This window comes from Bombina bombina, chromosome 4, assembly GCF_027579735.1.
Source record: "Bombina bombina isolate aBomBom1 chromosome 4, aBomBom1.pri, whole genome shotgun sequence".
NCBI classification, from domain to species: Eukaryota; Metazoa; Chordata; class Amphibia; order Anura; family Bombinatoridae; genus Bombina; species Bombina bombina.
Window position 1 is genome coordinate 971793470 of NC_069502.1, and position 18265 is coordinate 971811734.

The window sequence follows — 18265 nt, forward strand, 5'->3', positions numbered from 1 at the left end:
AGCGGTAAGACCGAACGAACCCGACAGACCAGCCTGCACCTAGGGTCCTAACCGACAAGCTGCATAAATTCTCCCTCATAGGGGAAAAACAGAAAACCGACATTTTGAACATAGGACTAACATGTCCAAAACAACTTCTGAAGAAGTAATAGAGAGAATCAATCCCAGAAGGTTCCCGAAGGAAACAAAAACAAATAAAAGACCCATCGAATATAAATAAAATATAAGGCAACCCGGAGGTTAACGCCCAAAAAGACACAGGCCTACCCACAAGACCAGTCAAACGGAGCCCTATGTTTCAAAAACTGGGAAAGAACTCAAACAAATGACAATCAGGAGATAACTTCATCCCACATGTCTAATGAGGTGCACCATTCGAATTAGCAGACTGAAAATCCCTGTATCAGGTAACAATAGGTTCATTCAATAACTGAAAAACACGTCTGAGCAATACGCGAAGGCGCGCAATCCTGTAACGAAAGGCACAACACTCAGGGACAGTTACACGCAGGGAACTGTAGAGGCCCACCCAAGGTGGAAGGCCCGGGACAATAGGGCACAAGCACATTCTCAAAGAAACGTCTGGACTCTGCAGACGAACAATCGCCAACATTATGTGGAAGCGAAAACGTGCTGCAACCTCTGGGGGGGGGGGAACACACCACCCTGCATGGAGGAATCAGAAACTGGGTTACCTGCATGTGTAGAAGTATGAATTGGTAGGGAACTCGCCTCTCGGAGGACAGGACCCCCAGAGGCGGATGGCTCCGCAATCCCTTGATTACCCGGGCCCAAGGAACAAGGCGCTCTAAAATGGCCTACAGAACAAAACTGGTCGACATTTGTCAACGAGAACAATCTGGATTCGTCACAGGACACAGAATCTGAAATCAAAATAGTCTCGGTATCAGAATCCTCAGAAACTGAATCTGAAATTAGCATAGTCTCAGCATCATAATCCTCCATAACTGGATAAAGGAAATATCAATACGGACTAAAGTTTGAAAACAAAAACGGCACCCTACACCCACAATGGCTGGGGCACTCATCACCTCCTATGACCAGACCCCTGCAGACTAGAATATCTCCTTCGTCACACGGTCAGGAATGCTGAAATGGGGAACAGAACGTAACCACGCTCAAACCCAAGGTGAACCGAACAGTCCAAAAAAGCGAGCCCAACCAAAAGGCTGCGTCACTTCCAAAGGCCTCAAAGTTCCAACCATGAGCCCATAAACATCACACATAAGCAGGTTGAATCACATAACAAACATGATTATAAACCCCCCTGTTCAATAACCACCCTCAGGAGATATTAACCCTCGATTCCAAGATACTAACAGAGAGTCACTGAGACCCTTATGTTTTATAGTTCCTGCAAAGGTGTGTAACCTCTCGGGAAAACATTCACATTACAGTACATTGACGATAAAGTAAAATTAAACGATCTTACCGGAATCAACGCCGTGGAACAGGAACACAGCCTTTCAAGAGTGACGAATGGTAGCATCGCCTCCGCCATGGACTTGAGAGAAGAAAGCAGGCAGCGGAGCGAAGTTCGACAACGCCGATTGCTTAAGGAGCTGTTAATATGAGTCGGGATGGTTTCGCAGAGAGACTCTCCCTGCATCTCCGGACTCTAAACTTTCATCCAAGCCCTCGCTGAGAGACTGACAGTTACAAGAAACGGTCCCTTTATCAGAACACTAAATGACTGATAAGAACATGCAGGTCACCAGAAACCACATTCCTTGAGAATTTAACTCTATCCATCTATTCCTATTCCTCTGTCCCTATATCCCTATCCCTCAGTCCCTGTCCCTCTATCCCTATCCCATTGCCCCTATCCCTTTCCCTCTGCCCCCGACCCTCTGTCCCTATATCCCTATCCCTGTCCCTCTATCCCTTTGCCCCCGACCCTCTGTCCCTACCTCTGTCCCTAACCCTGATTACCCCCTTAAACAGCTCTCTCCCCCTTCTAAAGCCACCATTTTAGGTACTGGCAGTTGTCTGACCAGTACCTATAGCCCCCATTTTTTCTATTCTTTTTTTTATTTTATTTTTTTCTGTAGTGTAGTCACCCCCATCCCCCCCGCGATAACCATTTATCCCCCCCCACCCCCCAAACTGTAACGATCAGGCATCTGGCAGTGATCGCGCTCTGACTCCATATGCGGCAGATGCCTGAAGCTTCTGGAGCTCCAGCTCTCAGCTGTACTGTTACAGCTGAAGCTCCTGAAGTTGTCTGGTGCTGCAGGCTGCGCACGCAACTGACGACGGTGACGGACGCGTTACAAACGCGATTATGTTATAGATTCCCCAGTATTACATAAGCAACATATATTAATATACTTTTACCTTTATGATTACCTTGTATCTAAGCCCTTGCTGACTGCTCCTTATCTCCGGGCTTTTTACAATCTTCTATTTTAGCCAATCAGTGCTGTTTCTTGTATAAGTATTATCACTCTCCACAGGAGTGAGCTCATTGTTATCCATATGGCACATGAATATTTCATACAAACTAGCATTGTCTGGCTGACATAAGCACTGACATAAGAGGCAGCCTGCAGGGGCTTAGAAAGAGACAAACTTAGAAGTTATAAAGCTTATAAACAGAACAATGTTGGTGGGGAATGGATAGTAAAGGCGTTATCTATCTTTTTAAACAATAAAAAAAAAATCAAGTAGACTGTCTTGCTGGTCTCACAAAGGTGCAAGTCCAATGATAAAGCAGCAGCTAAGACCAACAGACTGGGTGAAAATATGACATGTTTGAGCATCAGCAAATTAAAATACAAATGGATCTTCAAAAAAGTATCTCTGGGGAAAAAAAAACAATCGTAAAGGGAACAATCTAAAACTTTGTCTACTGAAACCCAATGTTACTTGCAAAATAATGGATAGGTGACAAGCTGGTCCTAAGGAAACGTAGCAGTAGAATTACAAAAGTCAAGGGCAGCATCAATTAATTGGTGCTATAGCCCTTTTCCCAGTCATGCACCCAAGCAAACACAATCTATCAGGATGACTATTTAAATCAGGCATATCTATAATACTTTAGAAGTATGCTTAAAAATACTTATTCTCTAGGGTCCTAAGTTTTTTTTTTTTTTTAATGCATGCCTCATCCTGTCACATCTCGGATGAGGTATATTGGGCCAAGGTAGAAAAGACCATAAATTACAAATCTACAACCTCCTATTCCAAAAGTTTTGCCTACTTGTGTCAGATGGGCATGAGACTGGGTTGTGCGGCAAAGTCATCCTTTGGAAAGCCAAATTACAATAAAATACATGTCATAGTGACATGAGGGATATTGTTGGTTTATGTTAGTGCCCAGACTACAAGGGCACTTACATTATTATTAAAGGACCACTAAATAAAGAAGAAATGCCTAAATAACCAGGGTAATAAAAAGACAATGCAGAGGCAATAAAATAAGCAGTAGATTTTTTTCAGGCAAATTAGATTTTTCTCCGTCCCCCTGTAAATGTGACAGACATCAGCCAATCACAGACTAGTATACATATACCCTGTGAGCTTGTGCAAATGCTCAGTAGGAGCTGGTGCCTCAGAAAGTGTGAATATAAAAAGATTTGATAATGGAAGTAAACTGGAAAGTTTCTTAAAACTGCATGCACTATCTGAATCATGAAAGTTTATTTTGCCTTTAGTGTCCCTTTAATATATCTGGGGAACCCTAGGCAATATTAGAGAAAGTTTAATGTATATAGGGCCACTGTCACATAAAATATAGGTTCCTGTTTTCCCCACAATTAAAAAAAATAATAATTCCAGGTTACATGTTCATACAGACATTTTGGTTCTTTACTTCCCAGAAGCCTTACCTTTTTGGTTAGGGAATCATCGGTATCAGAGAGCATTCTTGTAGATACATGAAAAATCACTTCAACTGTAGAGGTAGCATAATATGGGGCAGTTTGTCCTGTACTTCCATTTCTTTGAAGGCCACCCATAAACCCACAGTGAGTAGAAAGGTCAACCTAGATTTCAAAAGTAGAAAGGCAATTAGAGATTGATTAAATGATATACTATAATAATAACAACCTGTTTAAGATTATTCATTACTTAAAGGGACACTGAACCCAAATTTTTCCTTTCATGATTTAGATAGAGCATGCAATTTTAAGCAATTTTCTAATTTACTCCTATTATCAGTTTTTATTTGTTCTCTTGCTATCTTTATTTGAAAAAGAAGGCATCTAAGCTAAGGAGCCAGCAAATTGTTTGTTCAGAACCATGGACAGCACTTGTATATTGGTGCTGTCCAATCGGCAAGGACAACCCAGTTTGTTCACCAAAAATGGTCCGGCATCTAAACTTACATTCTTGCTTTTCATAAACATACCAAGAAAATGAAGAAAATTTGATACTAGGAGTAAATTAGAAAGTTGTTTAAAATTGCATGCTCTATCTGAATCACGAAAGAAAAAAATTGGGTTCAGTGTCCCTTTAAGTATTTGACTAAAAAATAACATAATGTAACAATGAGTAACAGATAAAGTGTGTTGAACATTTTCTAAATGACTTGTATTATAAAAAATAAAATAAAGTTAAGCTGGAATATTACAAGTTAATAAGGAATGACGGGAGGAGACTTTATCCACCCTTTTATCCTTTGTGATTGCTACAAATGGGAGGGGGTTCCTGGCAGCCATAGTCATTTGAATGACATGAATTGAGTGTTCTTTCCCACTGTCACTTCTGCTACTTCTCCATATCCACAGACAGATTTTTGATAAAGAAATATAAGTGTGCCAAAGTCCTACAAGAAATGTACAAACCCTGTCTAGGGATGATACTTGTTCACACCTAAATATGGGTCAAGTAACAACATCCTGGATTGCACAGACTCTGCCCCAAGCCTCCAAGTCATGAAATGACCATACAAATTGTAGGGAGACTGCAGATGTAACAAAAGATAAATAGAGTGATAGGCTTTGAGAATATCCGATACACTTCCATAAATAGATATGTATCATTCTGAAAATTTCTCGACTTTTTTTTTTATCTCAACAAATTGGTTCTTTTGACAATTGTTCTAGGACATAAAGGAACAATAATAAAATACTTTGATGTGGTAGAATATCTAATTACTGCACTACTGCTTATACAAATATATGTGTTTAACATCCACAAAGGGGTTAACACTAAGTTAAAGTAAGCTCTGGATCAGCAATGAACTGCAGAGCTGAACATACACAATGACTAGGGACTATGACTATATGCTAGACCCTGATTGGCTCAGCAGCTGCTTCCAGCTCCAGACCAGCTTTTTGTTTACTACACACAATTAAAGATTTTATATTATAAGTTTTTATGCTACTCCCCTGCAGTTGTACTGCTGTCATATCATCTTTTACTTACCTCCCACCCAAGGCCTGCTACAAAATCTTCATATGCTTTGCTTCCTCCACTGTTGGAGAGGATCGAGCACTTGTCCTCTTGTCCTTCTGCAATGTAAAATACTGCAATTTTGTGCGTTTCACGACTGTAGAAAAAATAACAAATGACAAAGTGAACAATTTTACTCTACACATCTCTTCCCAAGTAAAACATTTCAAAACTAATATTTCTCAGGTGAAAGAAATTAAATATAGTTAAGAATCACTTAACCAATATAGTCTGAGAACACTGTACTCCTAAATGATTTACCATGTGTTTGAAATAGTATATACATATCACAACATTTTTGCAAAATAATATATGCAGTAAAAGCTATTTAAAATGTTAAATATTGTTTTTGCACTTTCACCTAATTTTCACTGGCAGATATGGCCAACTACCTCTGCTTTACTGGTGAAGAGGGACAAGAAAAGTTGTTTTATTTTGGAACATGAGATTTTTCTTTTTAAAATATATATATTTTTAAAATGAATAAAATGCATGAAATTTCCTTGGTTATACAAGTCAAAACAAGTAGACTAAAATTTCTATTTAAATGGACATAACACACATTTTTATTTATTATTATTTTTTCCTTTTTTTATTTGTTGAATAAATAATAAGGATGTTAAAGGGACAGCCTAGGCCAAAATAAACTTTCATGATTCAGATAGAGCATGTAATTTTAAACAATTTTCCAATTTACTTTTATCACCAATTTTGCTTTGTTCTCTTGGTATTCTTAGTTGAAAGCTTAACCTAGGAGGTTCATATGCTAATTTCTTAGACCTTGAAGCCCACCTCTTTCAGGTTGCATTTTAACAGTTTTTTACCACTAGAGGGTGTTAGTTCACATATTTCATATAGATAACACTGTGCTTGTGCACGTGAAGTTATCTGGGAGCAGGCACTGATTGGCTAGACTGCAAGTCTGTCAAAAGAAAGGAAAAAGGGGCAGTTTGCAGAGGCTTAGATACAAGATGATCACAGAGGTTAAAAGTGTATTTATATAACTGTGTTGGTTATGCAAAACTGGGAAATGGGTAATAAAAGGGATTATCTATCTTTTAAAACAATACAAATTCTGGTGTAGACTGTCCCTTTAAGTGGAATATATATAAAAATAATTTATGCTTCCCTGATAAATTAATTTATTTTATGGTGATGAGAATCCCTGATCCATTACTCATGGGAGTTACTATTCTATAAAACTAGAAGGAGGCAAAGATTCCCGAACCCCAAGAACCCCCCCAAAAGGAATAAGAGCCATAAAAGGAATCTGAACAAAACTATGAATATCAGGAAAATTAGCAATCTTTCTATGAAAGAGCAGAAATCTGCCATCAAAGAATAAGCAGATAAGCCTTTATCTAGAACATGTAAAAACTGCAGAATCCTATACATTTTAAATGAATGCCAGAAAAAAAAACATGATCCACACACCAAAAATAAAGGCCTTCCAGACCTTATATTCCATTTTTCTGAATTAAGGTTTCAGTTACAGAATCAGAGAAACCCCTATGTCTTAGGACTAAACAATCAATGTCCATGCCATCAAGTTCAAACACTTGAGATCCAGATGGAAAAACGTACCGTGAGAAAGAAAATCTGACTGCATAGGCCAAGGAGGACAGCTGGACATCTGAACTCGATCTGCATACCAAATCCTGCGAGGCCAAGCAGGGGCAATCAAGATTACTGAAAATGTCTCTAGGCTTATCTTGCAAATAACTCTGGGTAGAAGTACCAGAGGAGGAAACAAATAAGCAAGCTGAAATGACCAATGAGCTACTAGGAGCATCCACTAACTCTGCTTGAGGTTCCCTGGACTTCACAATGTAACTGGAAGGTTTGTTGTTCAAATGAGAGGCCACCAGATCTATCTCTGGAAGACCCCAAAGATACACAATCTGATTTAACACATACTGGTGAAGAGACCACTCCCTTGAATGTAGAGACTGACGACTGAGAAAGTTGCTTCCCAGTTGTTCACCCCTAGAATATGAAACTTAGAGACTAGACAGGAATTGGTTTCTGGCCTTCAAATAATTTGAGACATCTCCCTCATGGGTAGGGAACTGTGAGTTCCCCCATGATGACCGACATAAGCTACTGCTGTGATATTGTCTCTCTGGAGACGGAGATGAGGCTCTTTCATCAACAGAGGACAAGCTTGAAGAGCACTGAAAAAGAACCATTGTCTCCCAAAATCCCTGTGCTTTCAAACACCCCCCAAATAGCTCCCAAACCTGAATGACTTTCATCTATAGTGATCACAGTCGAGGTTGAATGAGCAAAAGAAGCCCCCTGAATAATAAACTGAAGATTCTACCACCAAGTCAGAGACTGACCTGTACCAGGATCCAAAAATATATTTTGAGACAGCTAAGTATAATCTATGCATCATTGACTAAGCATACAAACCTGAAGAGGTCTTATGTGAAAATGAGCAAATGGAATCTCATCTGAAGCTGCGATCATGAGACCTAGAACTTCTATACAATGAGCAACCAAGGGGAAAAAGAGTTGGTGTGAGATTATGCTGAAGGAAAAGATGGAGCTTGAACAAGATGTCATTCAGGTATGGAAACACTGCAATACCCTACGTTCTGATCACAGACAAATGGGCACCCAGAACCATTGTGAATATCCTTGGAGCTGCAGCCAGACCAAATGGTAGAGCAACAAACTGAAAATGCCTGTCCAGGAAGACAAACTTCATAAACTGGAAATGTTCTTTGTGAATTGGAACATGAAAGTAAGCCTCATTTAAACCAATTGTGGACATAAACTGACCTTGCTGAACATGCTGAAGGCATTTTTTCCATTTTAAAAGATGGAATCCTTACAAGCTTGTTCAGAGCTTTCAGATCCAGAACTGGTCTTAAATGTAGCTTCTGTCTTTGGAACAATGAAAATATTTCCCATAGCTTCCAGATCTTAAAACAGACTGGAAAGAAGCTTGAGCTTTTACAGGATTCCTTGGAACATTGAACAGAAAAAAAACCTTTCCCTGAGAGGGGAATCCTATTCAATATCCCCGAGAAACTATATTCAGAACCTAGGTATCTGGAACAGATTGAAACCAAACCTTCTGAAAGAGACTTAAACCTGCTCCATACCAGAACCTCTGGATCAGGGGCAACACCGTTATGCAGTTTTGGTAGCAGGGATATATTTCTTAACCTGCTCTGACTTGTCCCAGAGTTGCCTTGCTTCTGAGTAGTGGAGTCAAGCTTTTGTTCCTTATTCTGACAAAAGGAATGAAAATGATTAGAAGCTTTAGATTTTCCTCCAGACTTTTTTTTTTTTTGGAAGAAAAACCCCTTTACTACTTGTAACAATTATAGAAGCTAAAAAGGGTTAATAATCTAGATTTTGACACCATATCAGCAGACCAGGATTTAAGTCATAAGGCTCTCCTTATATCATAATATCAAACACAGAATCACAAATAAAAGAATTGGCACTTTGGATACATTTTCACTAGCATAGTCACCAGAACACTGTTCTGAAAGACTAGATAACCAGTAAGTTGAAGTAGCAGCCACATCAGCCATTGAAATAGCTGGTGTGAGCAAATACCCGTCTATGAAAATAATCTAATTTTCTATCTAAACTGCCTTTAAAAGAAGTACTGTCCAAAGGAAATTGCAGGCTCCAAACAGCAGAACTGGTCAGGAGTGACATTCAAGGTGGGACAAGTGCATCTCTTCCCTAACTTCCCTCCCACTTATAGTGCACTTGTGCATAAGCATTAGTTACATCCAGGAAGGCAGGCTTAGTAAGGTTCAGATGCCAGGTTATGTTGATATGCTATTTAATAAGGTTAATAATGGGGGAGGGGTGTCATTGCATTCTCGGAACCCAGGCAGCACAAAATCTTGACCCAGCCCTGGTCTGCTCCAGAGTTATTAGCTGCCTGTGTCTGCATGTCCACCTAGTTTATTCTGAAAGTGCTGCCCAGGACATGTTCTTAGTGTATGTATGTGTCTCACATATGCTACATTAATAACTAAATACATTTATAAGCTAGGAGAGACTAGCGAAAGATCTATATAGAGGTATATATATTTATGCAGAAGAAGGCAAAAATCTAGATGCTATAATAAAATTTTAGAAGCCATCGCTCTGTGGCTCTTCGGATGTGTCAAGCCCTGATCAACATGGTTAAGATATAACAATGAGATGACAGTTTAATTCAAAGCCACATAGGTAAAAAAATTATCTCAATCTGCGTGTTAGTAACGAACACAATAAGCAGATATGTAAAGAGCAATATAAAACACAATCAGTGTATTTAAAGTGAATGTCAATTTTCCTGTATATGAATCCATCAAATGCTTTCTTTTGTACATATTAGTTAAACCGCCACTTTTTTTTTTCAGAAAAATAAACGATTCTTTATATATTTATCTTACAAATTTCATTCCGTTACGAACCCCAACTCATCCCAGACGTTACTTCCTTCTTCTCCCTGGTGTGATGTATAGAGCGGTCCCACCCGCTCTATACATATTTTTCAAGCACGCTTCCGTGGACACCTTCAATTGTGCATGCGTTTACAGCCGATTTCATAGACTAGCTACATAGTATTCAATCAATGAATACATTCATTGAATACTACTCGTACATCGAGCGCAGCTGTATTGTACTGTTCTACCTCTATTTCTAACTACGAAATCGGCTTGTAAGTATGAATACAAATTATTTTCATTATTATAATTGGAATTTAATGGGGATTTACTTTTATAACAAATTTATAAATTCCTAATTTATTTTTATTCATATACATACATATACACACACACAGCTAAGCAATACTGATTAAATAGAGCCTCATGTAAAAGCAATATCATTACACAGACTACAGATATTATTGCTCAAACTGTATATCAAAACTGTCAGCTTGTGACACAGAGAAGCCTCAGTCTCCTGCATAGCCTCCTCATATGCCTAGACCAGCTTGTGAGCATAATTTAACCACATGCCTGCCAAAAAGGGCTACAGTGCATTGTAAAGGAATACACTGCATAGTGATCTGCATGTTTTGTTTTAGTTTTTTTTTGTTTCAAAGAATCCTGTATTGGAAACAACATAATTTATGTAAGAACTTACCTGATAAATTCATTTCTTTCATATTAGCAATGAGTCCATGAGCTAGTGACGTATGGGATATACATTCCTACCAGGAGGGGCAAAGTTTCCCAAACCTCAAAATGCCTATAAATACACCCCTCACCACACCCACAATTCAGTTTAACGAATAGCCAAGAAGTGGGGTGATAAGAAAGGAGCGAAAGCATCAAAAATAAGGAATTGGGATAATTGTGCTTTATACAAAAAAATCATAACCACCACAAAAACGGTGGGCCTCATGGACTCTTGCTAATATGAAAGAAATGAATTTATCAGGTAAATTCTTACATAAATTATGTTTTCTTTCATGTAATTAGCAAGAGTCCATGAGCTAGTGACGTATGGGATAGCAGATACCCAAGATGTGGAACTTCCACGCAAGAGTCACTAGAGAGGGAGGGATAAATAAAGACAGCCAATTCCGCTGAAAAAATAATCCACAACCCAAATCAAAAAGTTTTAATCTTATAAAGAAAAAAACTGAAATCATAAGCAGAAGAATCAAATTGAAACAGCTGCCTGAAGTACTTTTCTACCAAAAACTGCTTCAGAAGAAGAAAACACATCAAAATGGTAGAATTTAGTAAAAATAAGCAAAGAAGACCAAATTGCTGCTTTGCAAATCTGATCAACAGAAGCTTCATTCCTAAAAGCCCAGGAAGTAGAAACTGACCTAGTAGAATGAGCCGTAATCCTCTGAGGCGGGGTTTTACCCGATTCCACATAAGCATGATGAATCAAAGATTTAAACCAGGACGCCAAAGAAAAGGCTGAAGCCTTCTGACCTTTCCTAGAACCAGAAACGATAACAAATAGACTAGAAGTCGTTCTGAAATCTTTAGAAGTTTCAACATAATATTTCAAAACTAACTATATCCAAAGAATGCAAAGACCTCTCTAGAGAATTCTTAGGATTTGGACACAATGAAGGGACAACAATTTCTCTACTAATGTCGTTAGAATTCACAACCTTAGGAAGAAATTTAAATGAAGTCCGTAACACTGCCTTATCCTGATGAAAAATCAGAAAAGGAGATTCACAAGAAAGAGCATATAACTCAGAAACTCTTCTAGGAGAAGAGATAGCCAAAAGGAACAATACTTTCCAAGAAAGTAATTTAATGTCCAGAGAATGCAAAGGTTCAAACGGAGGAGCCTGTAAAGCCCTCAGCACCAAATTGAGACTCCAAGGAGGAGAGATTGACTTAATGACAGGCTTGATACGAACCAAAGCCTGTACAAAACAATGAATATCAGGATGATTAGCAATCTCTCTGTGAAAAAGAACAGAAAGAGCAGAGATTTGTCCTTCAAGGAACATGCAGACAAACCCTTATCCAAACCATCTTGAAGAAATTGTAAAATTCTAGGAATTCTAAAAGAATGGAGAAGGCTTCCGGCGGAAGTGGTCAGGTGTACAGGCGCGCAGCGCAGCGTCTGCAAGGAATCATCAGCAAATTAGCCAAGCACCAGTGTTTGTTTCTCTAGGCGTTTGCAAGTATACGCCGAGACCAAACAGCAAGGAGGGATACAACTGCAGAGGACAGGTGGGAGACCGGAGAGTGCAGGAGGTGAAAGAGTGCACATACCGGCATCAGATATCAGTACGCTGAGTCAGAAAGCCCGCCCGGACTACGCGGGCTTGGAATACCGGAGTATCACTTGGCTATACCAAGCCACGCACAGGTGTCCCAGATAAAAAGAACTGCAGGCTGGTCCCAGCGGGGAACCTGGATAAACCGCCGTCAAGCGAAGGAAGCAGCTGGAACAACAGTGCAGGCACACTGTTGCGTAGAGGGTAGATGGGACAGACTGGGATTCCACGCAATGGAAATTGACACCAGGATTACCAGATAAGTACCCTGCTTTTTTGTATGAACGGTATAATTAAAATAAAAGGCATTAGGTACCGACGTGGGAGTAAACATTACAGTAGGCCCAGGAGTATAAGCAAACAGGGTAAACTGGGTGTAGAATCCCTAGGTGTGGAGAGTGGGATTACCTGCTATATGTAGGGCCCAGGACCTGCAACATATTGCTCATAACAATACTCCCCCCTACTGTGGCCTAGTAAACGGACAGCATCAAGTTAAAGCATGCTGGATACAACCCTTGCTAGTCTGTCCCATAGTGTTACCCTAGCTGGACAATCCACAGGTGCTATAAACTGCAGGAAACCTGTAAAGAAAGTGAAATTAATTTTGGCCTATACATCTAGATGGCTGGTATTCAATGAGGATTATCAAAAGCGAATGATATAAGAAGGGTCTGGACCTTTCAAAGTGAAGGACTGTACAGAATAAGTTTCTTTTCTCTCCTTTTTAGGAAATTAATATAAAGGAGCCCTCTAAAGCTTTATACCCTGCTGACATTTTAAAGGAATAAGTTTTGGGTCTGTGAGGGAAAAGGGGATATAAGTGGACTAACACTCCTTAAAAGAGGAACTAAGACCAAAGCTAATCTAACCCTTTTTAAGGAAAATACACAGGGGAAACAAGTGGAGCCCCCATGCCAGACATTAAGTGGATAAAATAAGAGAAGTATTTGGGGCGAATAAAGATAGACTGTGAGATTAAAATAACAACAGATCCTCTGTAAAAGTGATATTAACAAAGGGGTCTGAATTATAACGATACCTATACTATCTGGCCAAAAGACACAACTTATAGTGTAAAGCTTTAATATTGTTACCAATGCAATAACTTGGATGGGAAATATCTGTATTTCTTTTCTTTTTCTTTTCTCTATAACGATACTTATATCATCCGGCCAAAAGACACAACATATAGCGTAAAGTTTTAAGACTGTTACTAATGCAATAACTCGTATGGGAAATTTCCATGTTCTTCTTTTTTTTTCTTTTCTTTTTCTTCCTTTTCTTTTTTTGTTTTACCCCTTGACAGTGGAGGTAGAGGTGGGTGAAGCACTACACAAAGGGGTGAAGTAATCATACTGTTTATGCATGTGGTTATTGGTTAAAGTTACATCAGAATATAGTGTGTATAGAAAGGTAAATCTAGGAGAAGGGGGAAACCTATTTAATAAAATATTTCTGTGAAAAATCTGTAATACCCCCTAACAGATTTGCTCTGGACAAATAGCTGGAAAAACTTTGAAATATATATAGGGTTGGTATCACCACAGATAAAAGGTTGGGAATGAGTAGATTAAACAGTGGCACAAAGGAATAGCTAGGACATAGTACTTTAAGGCTAAAAAAAAAGCTGACAAACACTTTAGTAGGTAAAGGCAATATCTCTTTAATAGGTATTAGAATTAATGGTAAAGGTAAACATCAATTTAAGTCTTTACATTTTTTTATGAAGGCCCACTCAAGAAAAACAGATAAAAATCAATAAGACAGAAATATCCTATCATTGACACTTAAGCAAAACTTGTAGATCCCTACAAAAAAGTAAAGAGTCTAAATCATAGACAGAGGTTATAAAGATCTGATTGTTTTAAGGGAAACCTAGTTTAAATAATCCGCAGGATTTACGGTTGGATTGTTTTTTTTTTTTTTTCTCTACACCAAATGGTGATGATTATAGTTTATATCAATTAAAGGGCGACAATCACTTTGTTGCACGCACTTTTCACAAAGATAGAATCATATACATGCACACACACATATATACGTGTATGTGTAGACATATATACATATATATATATATAGATGGATAAATATATGACTAAAAATAAGCTTAACTCACTCACTATGTCATCTAGAAATAGAAACCACGAAAAAAAAGTAATAAAACCATCCCAGAGACCCTAGATGGGATGGAGGAGAGCACTACACAGGGCACGAATAATGAGGAACTAATTAGACAACTTAATGCACTTTTCACACAAAAATTTGATTCAATCCAAAGTAGTATAAACGATTTATCTAATGAAGTTAAACATTTTGCAACCAGGCTTACTCATATCGAACAGAGGGTATCTGACGTAGAAGATAGGGAGATACAAAGAGATCAATTAACTCAAAGCATGTCAACACAGATAAAAGCAATCAAAGCAAAATTAGAAGATCTCGAAAACCGTAATAGACGGAATAATATCAGACTAATAGGCCTAACAGAGAGTATTATAGAAAGAGATCTCAAAGAGTTTGCAGAGGATGAACTGTTACGCCTACTAAAAATAGATAAAAAGGAGACCACAATGAAGGTAGAAAGAATTCACAGAATAGGCCCCGTAAGGATGACAGTTAAAGGAGAACAAATTAACAGAGCAGTTATTATGAAGGTGTTAGACTTCCAGGATAAAATCAAGATATTCAATGCGTATAGAAAATTAAATAACAAACTAGTATTTGAAGGGAAAAAATTATTATTATTTAACGACTATTCAATCGAAACCTCTAATAAAAGACGGACTATGGCACCACTATGTACAAAATTAATTCAGGCAGGATGGAAAGCTAGGCTACTATAGAGGAAGCAGAAGTCAAACTTTTCTTAGAGGGAAATAAAGATGCAGGTAATAGACGGGGAGAGGAAGGAAAATAGAAATGGGGGAAATCACGGATACAGATCCTTTCATCAAGCTGTATATATCAGGATGTTTTTATTTTCTGAATTAAAGAATTTTAGAATAAAAATTGCTGAACTCACATATACTCTCATCTTGGGTAATGGGAGGACTAAAAGGGCTAAGGAATTAAACTTAGGCCTGTCTTTTAATAGATATATGAATAGAATAAAATGTCTCTTAAAATTATATCATGGAACATAGGGGGAGTTACGTCCCCTATCAAAAGGAAAGCTATATTGAAACACGCGAGGAAATTAGGCAATCAAATAATTTTTCTTCAAGAAACGCACCTAAAAAAGGATGAAGCAGTTAAATTAAAGGGAGGGTGGATTAATGAAGTAATTTTTACCCCATGTAGTAAAAGGAAAAAGGGAGTGGCAATTTTATTTAACAAGTCCCTAGAATATACCATTAATAAAAGTATCAGACTATGATGAGAGGTTTATCATTCTAGAAGTTAGTATTAATATGAAGGATTACATTTTATGTAACGTATATGAACCTAATAATCAAGACCCAGGCTTCTGGAAGAAGATAAGGGATCACCTAATTCCATACGCAAATAGCTCATTGATAGTAGGAGGAGATTTCAATCTTACACCGAATATACTCCTAGACAGGCAGAAAGAGATAAGAGCACATAACCCCAAGAATAAGTTAGCCGAAGGGAGTACGAGAGCCAGAAGGAAAAGAGAAAGTGTAATACTTAAAAATCTGAGGAATGATCTAAATATCCAAGATATATGGAGATTATTGAACCCTGATGGCAGGGAGTTTACATGCCTATCCAGGTCAATACATTCATTGTCAAGAATAGACCTCCTTCTGATTTCAGTTAAGTTGATTAAGGTAGTCCAAGAAGCCAAAATAGAACAGATTACCCTATCTGACCACGCTCCCATAAGTATTACCCTTAACGCACTCCCAGTAAAACAACCAGGAGCATTCTTTTTTCCAAAATACCTCCTAAATAATCTTAAATTCGTAAACTTTTTAAAAGAAAAATGGAGAGAATATGAAAGATTTAATAGTGGATACCGAGATAAGACGAATATTTTTTGGAACACTGCTAAAGCAGTTCTCCGGGGGGAAATAATTTCCTTTGTAATTAATTTAAAGAAGAAATTAAACCTTAGGAAACAGCAAACAAATAAAACCCTAATGAATGCATACTCAAAATTCTTGGATAATAGAACTAAGACTAATTGGGAAAAATATATTATGGCAAAGCAGAGCAGAGATGACTTCCTTACGGAGAATGAAGTCAAAGAAAATATGAAAAGGAATTCAAAATTTTATAGATTTGGTAATAGAGCGGGGAGATTCCTGGCACAAATAGTTAAGAATCAAAAGAATCCTACATTTATTTCCAAAATAAGAGAGGGAGGTAGGGAGATTAATAATCTGGAAGAGATTCAAAAAGCATTTTATGAATATTTTGCAAAACTGTACTCGCCATTCCCTATAGATGAAGAGAGGAAAAAGCAATTTTGGGAAAACGTAGAAGTTCCCAAAATTGAACTAGAACAGTTGAATAAACTAAATCAAAATATTACAGTAGAAGAGATAAAACAAACAATTAAACACTTAGCTAATTATAAAGCCGCGGGTCCTGATGGGCTTCCCTCAGAATTTTATAAAATACTATCAGACGAAGTCAAACCGACACTAACACTTTTCTTTAATAAATACTGGACAGGTCAAAGTATAGCACCTAAAGATTTCACTGAATCTACAATAATTATTATACCAAAACCAGGGAAAGATCCTCAATTGTTAGAATCATATAGACCAATCTCACTTTTGAATATTGATTATAAAATAACAACAAGTATTATAGCCAATAGACTTCAGCAAATTCTAGAGGGTTTAGTCCATCAGGACCAAACCGGCTTCAAGAAAGGACGATCATCTAGCTTAAATTTGAGGAAATTATATCTAACAATAGCAGATGTATGGTACAATATGAAATATACTAAGGAAACAAGAGAAACAGATTTGGCAATAGTAGCACTCGATGCGCATAAAGCATTTGACTCCATAGTTTGGGACCACATATTCACAACATTAAGCAAATTCGGATTTAATGGAAATTGTTATAATATGATCGAGCTACTATATAAAAAATCACAAGCATCCCTAATTATAAATAAAAATAAAACGGCATGCTTCCCCCTCTTGAGAGGGACGAGGCAGGGATGTCCTTTATCCCCTTTAATATTCAACCTCGCTCTGGAGCCACTGCTTAAAATCTTTAGAACAAGGTTACCAGGAATAAGTATTCAGAATAAAGAAGTTAAAATAGCAGCATATGCAGATGACCTACTAATTTTTACCAAACAATCAGCTAAAACTTTTCAATTAATTTGCCAATTAGTAGAACAATTTGGATCATTCTCTGGCTACCAAATTAACAAAAACAAATCAGAGGTACTATGGCTACATAAAAATAAAGACTCAGATAGACACACTTTTAAAGAAATAAAACAGTAATTTGTTTATCTTGGATTAAAATTCTCTGAGGACCCAGAAGATATATATTCTCTAAACTTGAAGGAAGCGGTCAGGAAATTCTCAGATACTCTTAAGAAGTGGGAGACTCTTCCCTTATCCTTATATGGCAAAATTAATTTACTAAAAATGATAGCATTTCCCCGGCTACTATATATTTTTCAAAATATCCCTTTGTTATTGAAAAATTTAGAAAAAAAGAAAATCAACTCAGCCATTAAAACATTCCTGTGGGGCAAGAAAAAAGTGAAATTAAGTTTTAGGAAATTATCATTACCAAAAAAATTCCTGGGAATGGCCGTGCCTGATATAGAGCTATATAACCTAGTGGCTACAGGGAAAATAGCAATTGACTGGATGTTGGATATAGGGCACTTCTCCATATTAGAGATTGAAAATCAAATAAGTAAACCCCTTTATTTGAAAAATATACTCCATATGGAAATTAATAAATTACCCCTTTATTTTAGAAGAATAAAGGTACTCAAAGATTCAATAATAGTGTGGCATAAAATTTGTAATAAATTGAATCTGAAATTTGCAGTGTCTAAATATCTTACAATCAAGGGAAATCAATATTTCCAACTGGGTTTCTCAACAGATGTTGGCTCGAGATGGGAAGAGCATGGGTTAACTAGGGTGACACAAATGGTAAATAGGGAACAGA

General features: G+C 37.6%; 1 protein-coding gene across 2 annotated transcripts in view; it reads right to left on the bottom strand.

The window, feature by feature from the left end:
- RALGAPA2 (Ral GTPase activating protein catalytic subunit alpha 2) overlaps window positions 1–18265 on the bottom strand; it is a 1332894-nt gene that overhangs the window by 352743 nt on the left and 961886 nt on the right. For both annotated transcript variants that reach the window (XM_053712011.1, XM_053712010.1), the window contains 2 exons: window positions 5392–5515; window positions 3852–4007 (listed from right to left, as the gene is read on the bottom strand). In XM_053712011.1, coding sequence (XP_053567986.1) covers window positions 3852–4007; window positions 5392–5515 — 280 coding nt within the window. The remainder of the gene's footprint in view (window positions 1–3851; window positions 4008–5391; window positions 5516–18265) is intronic.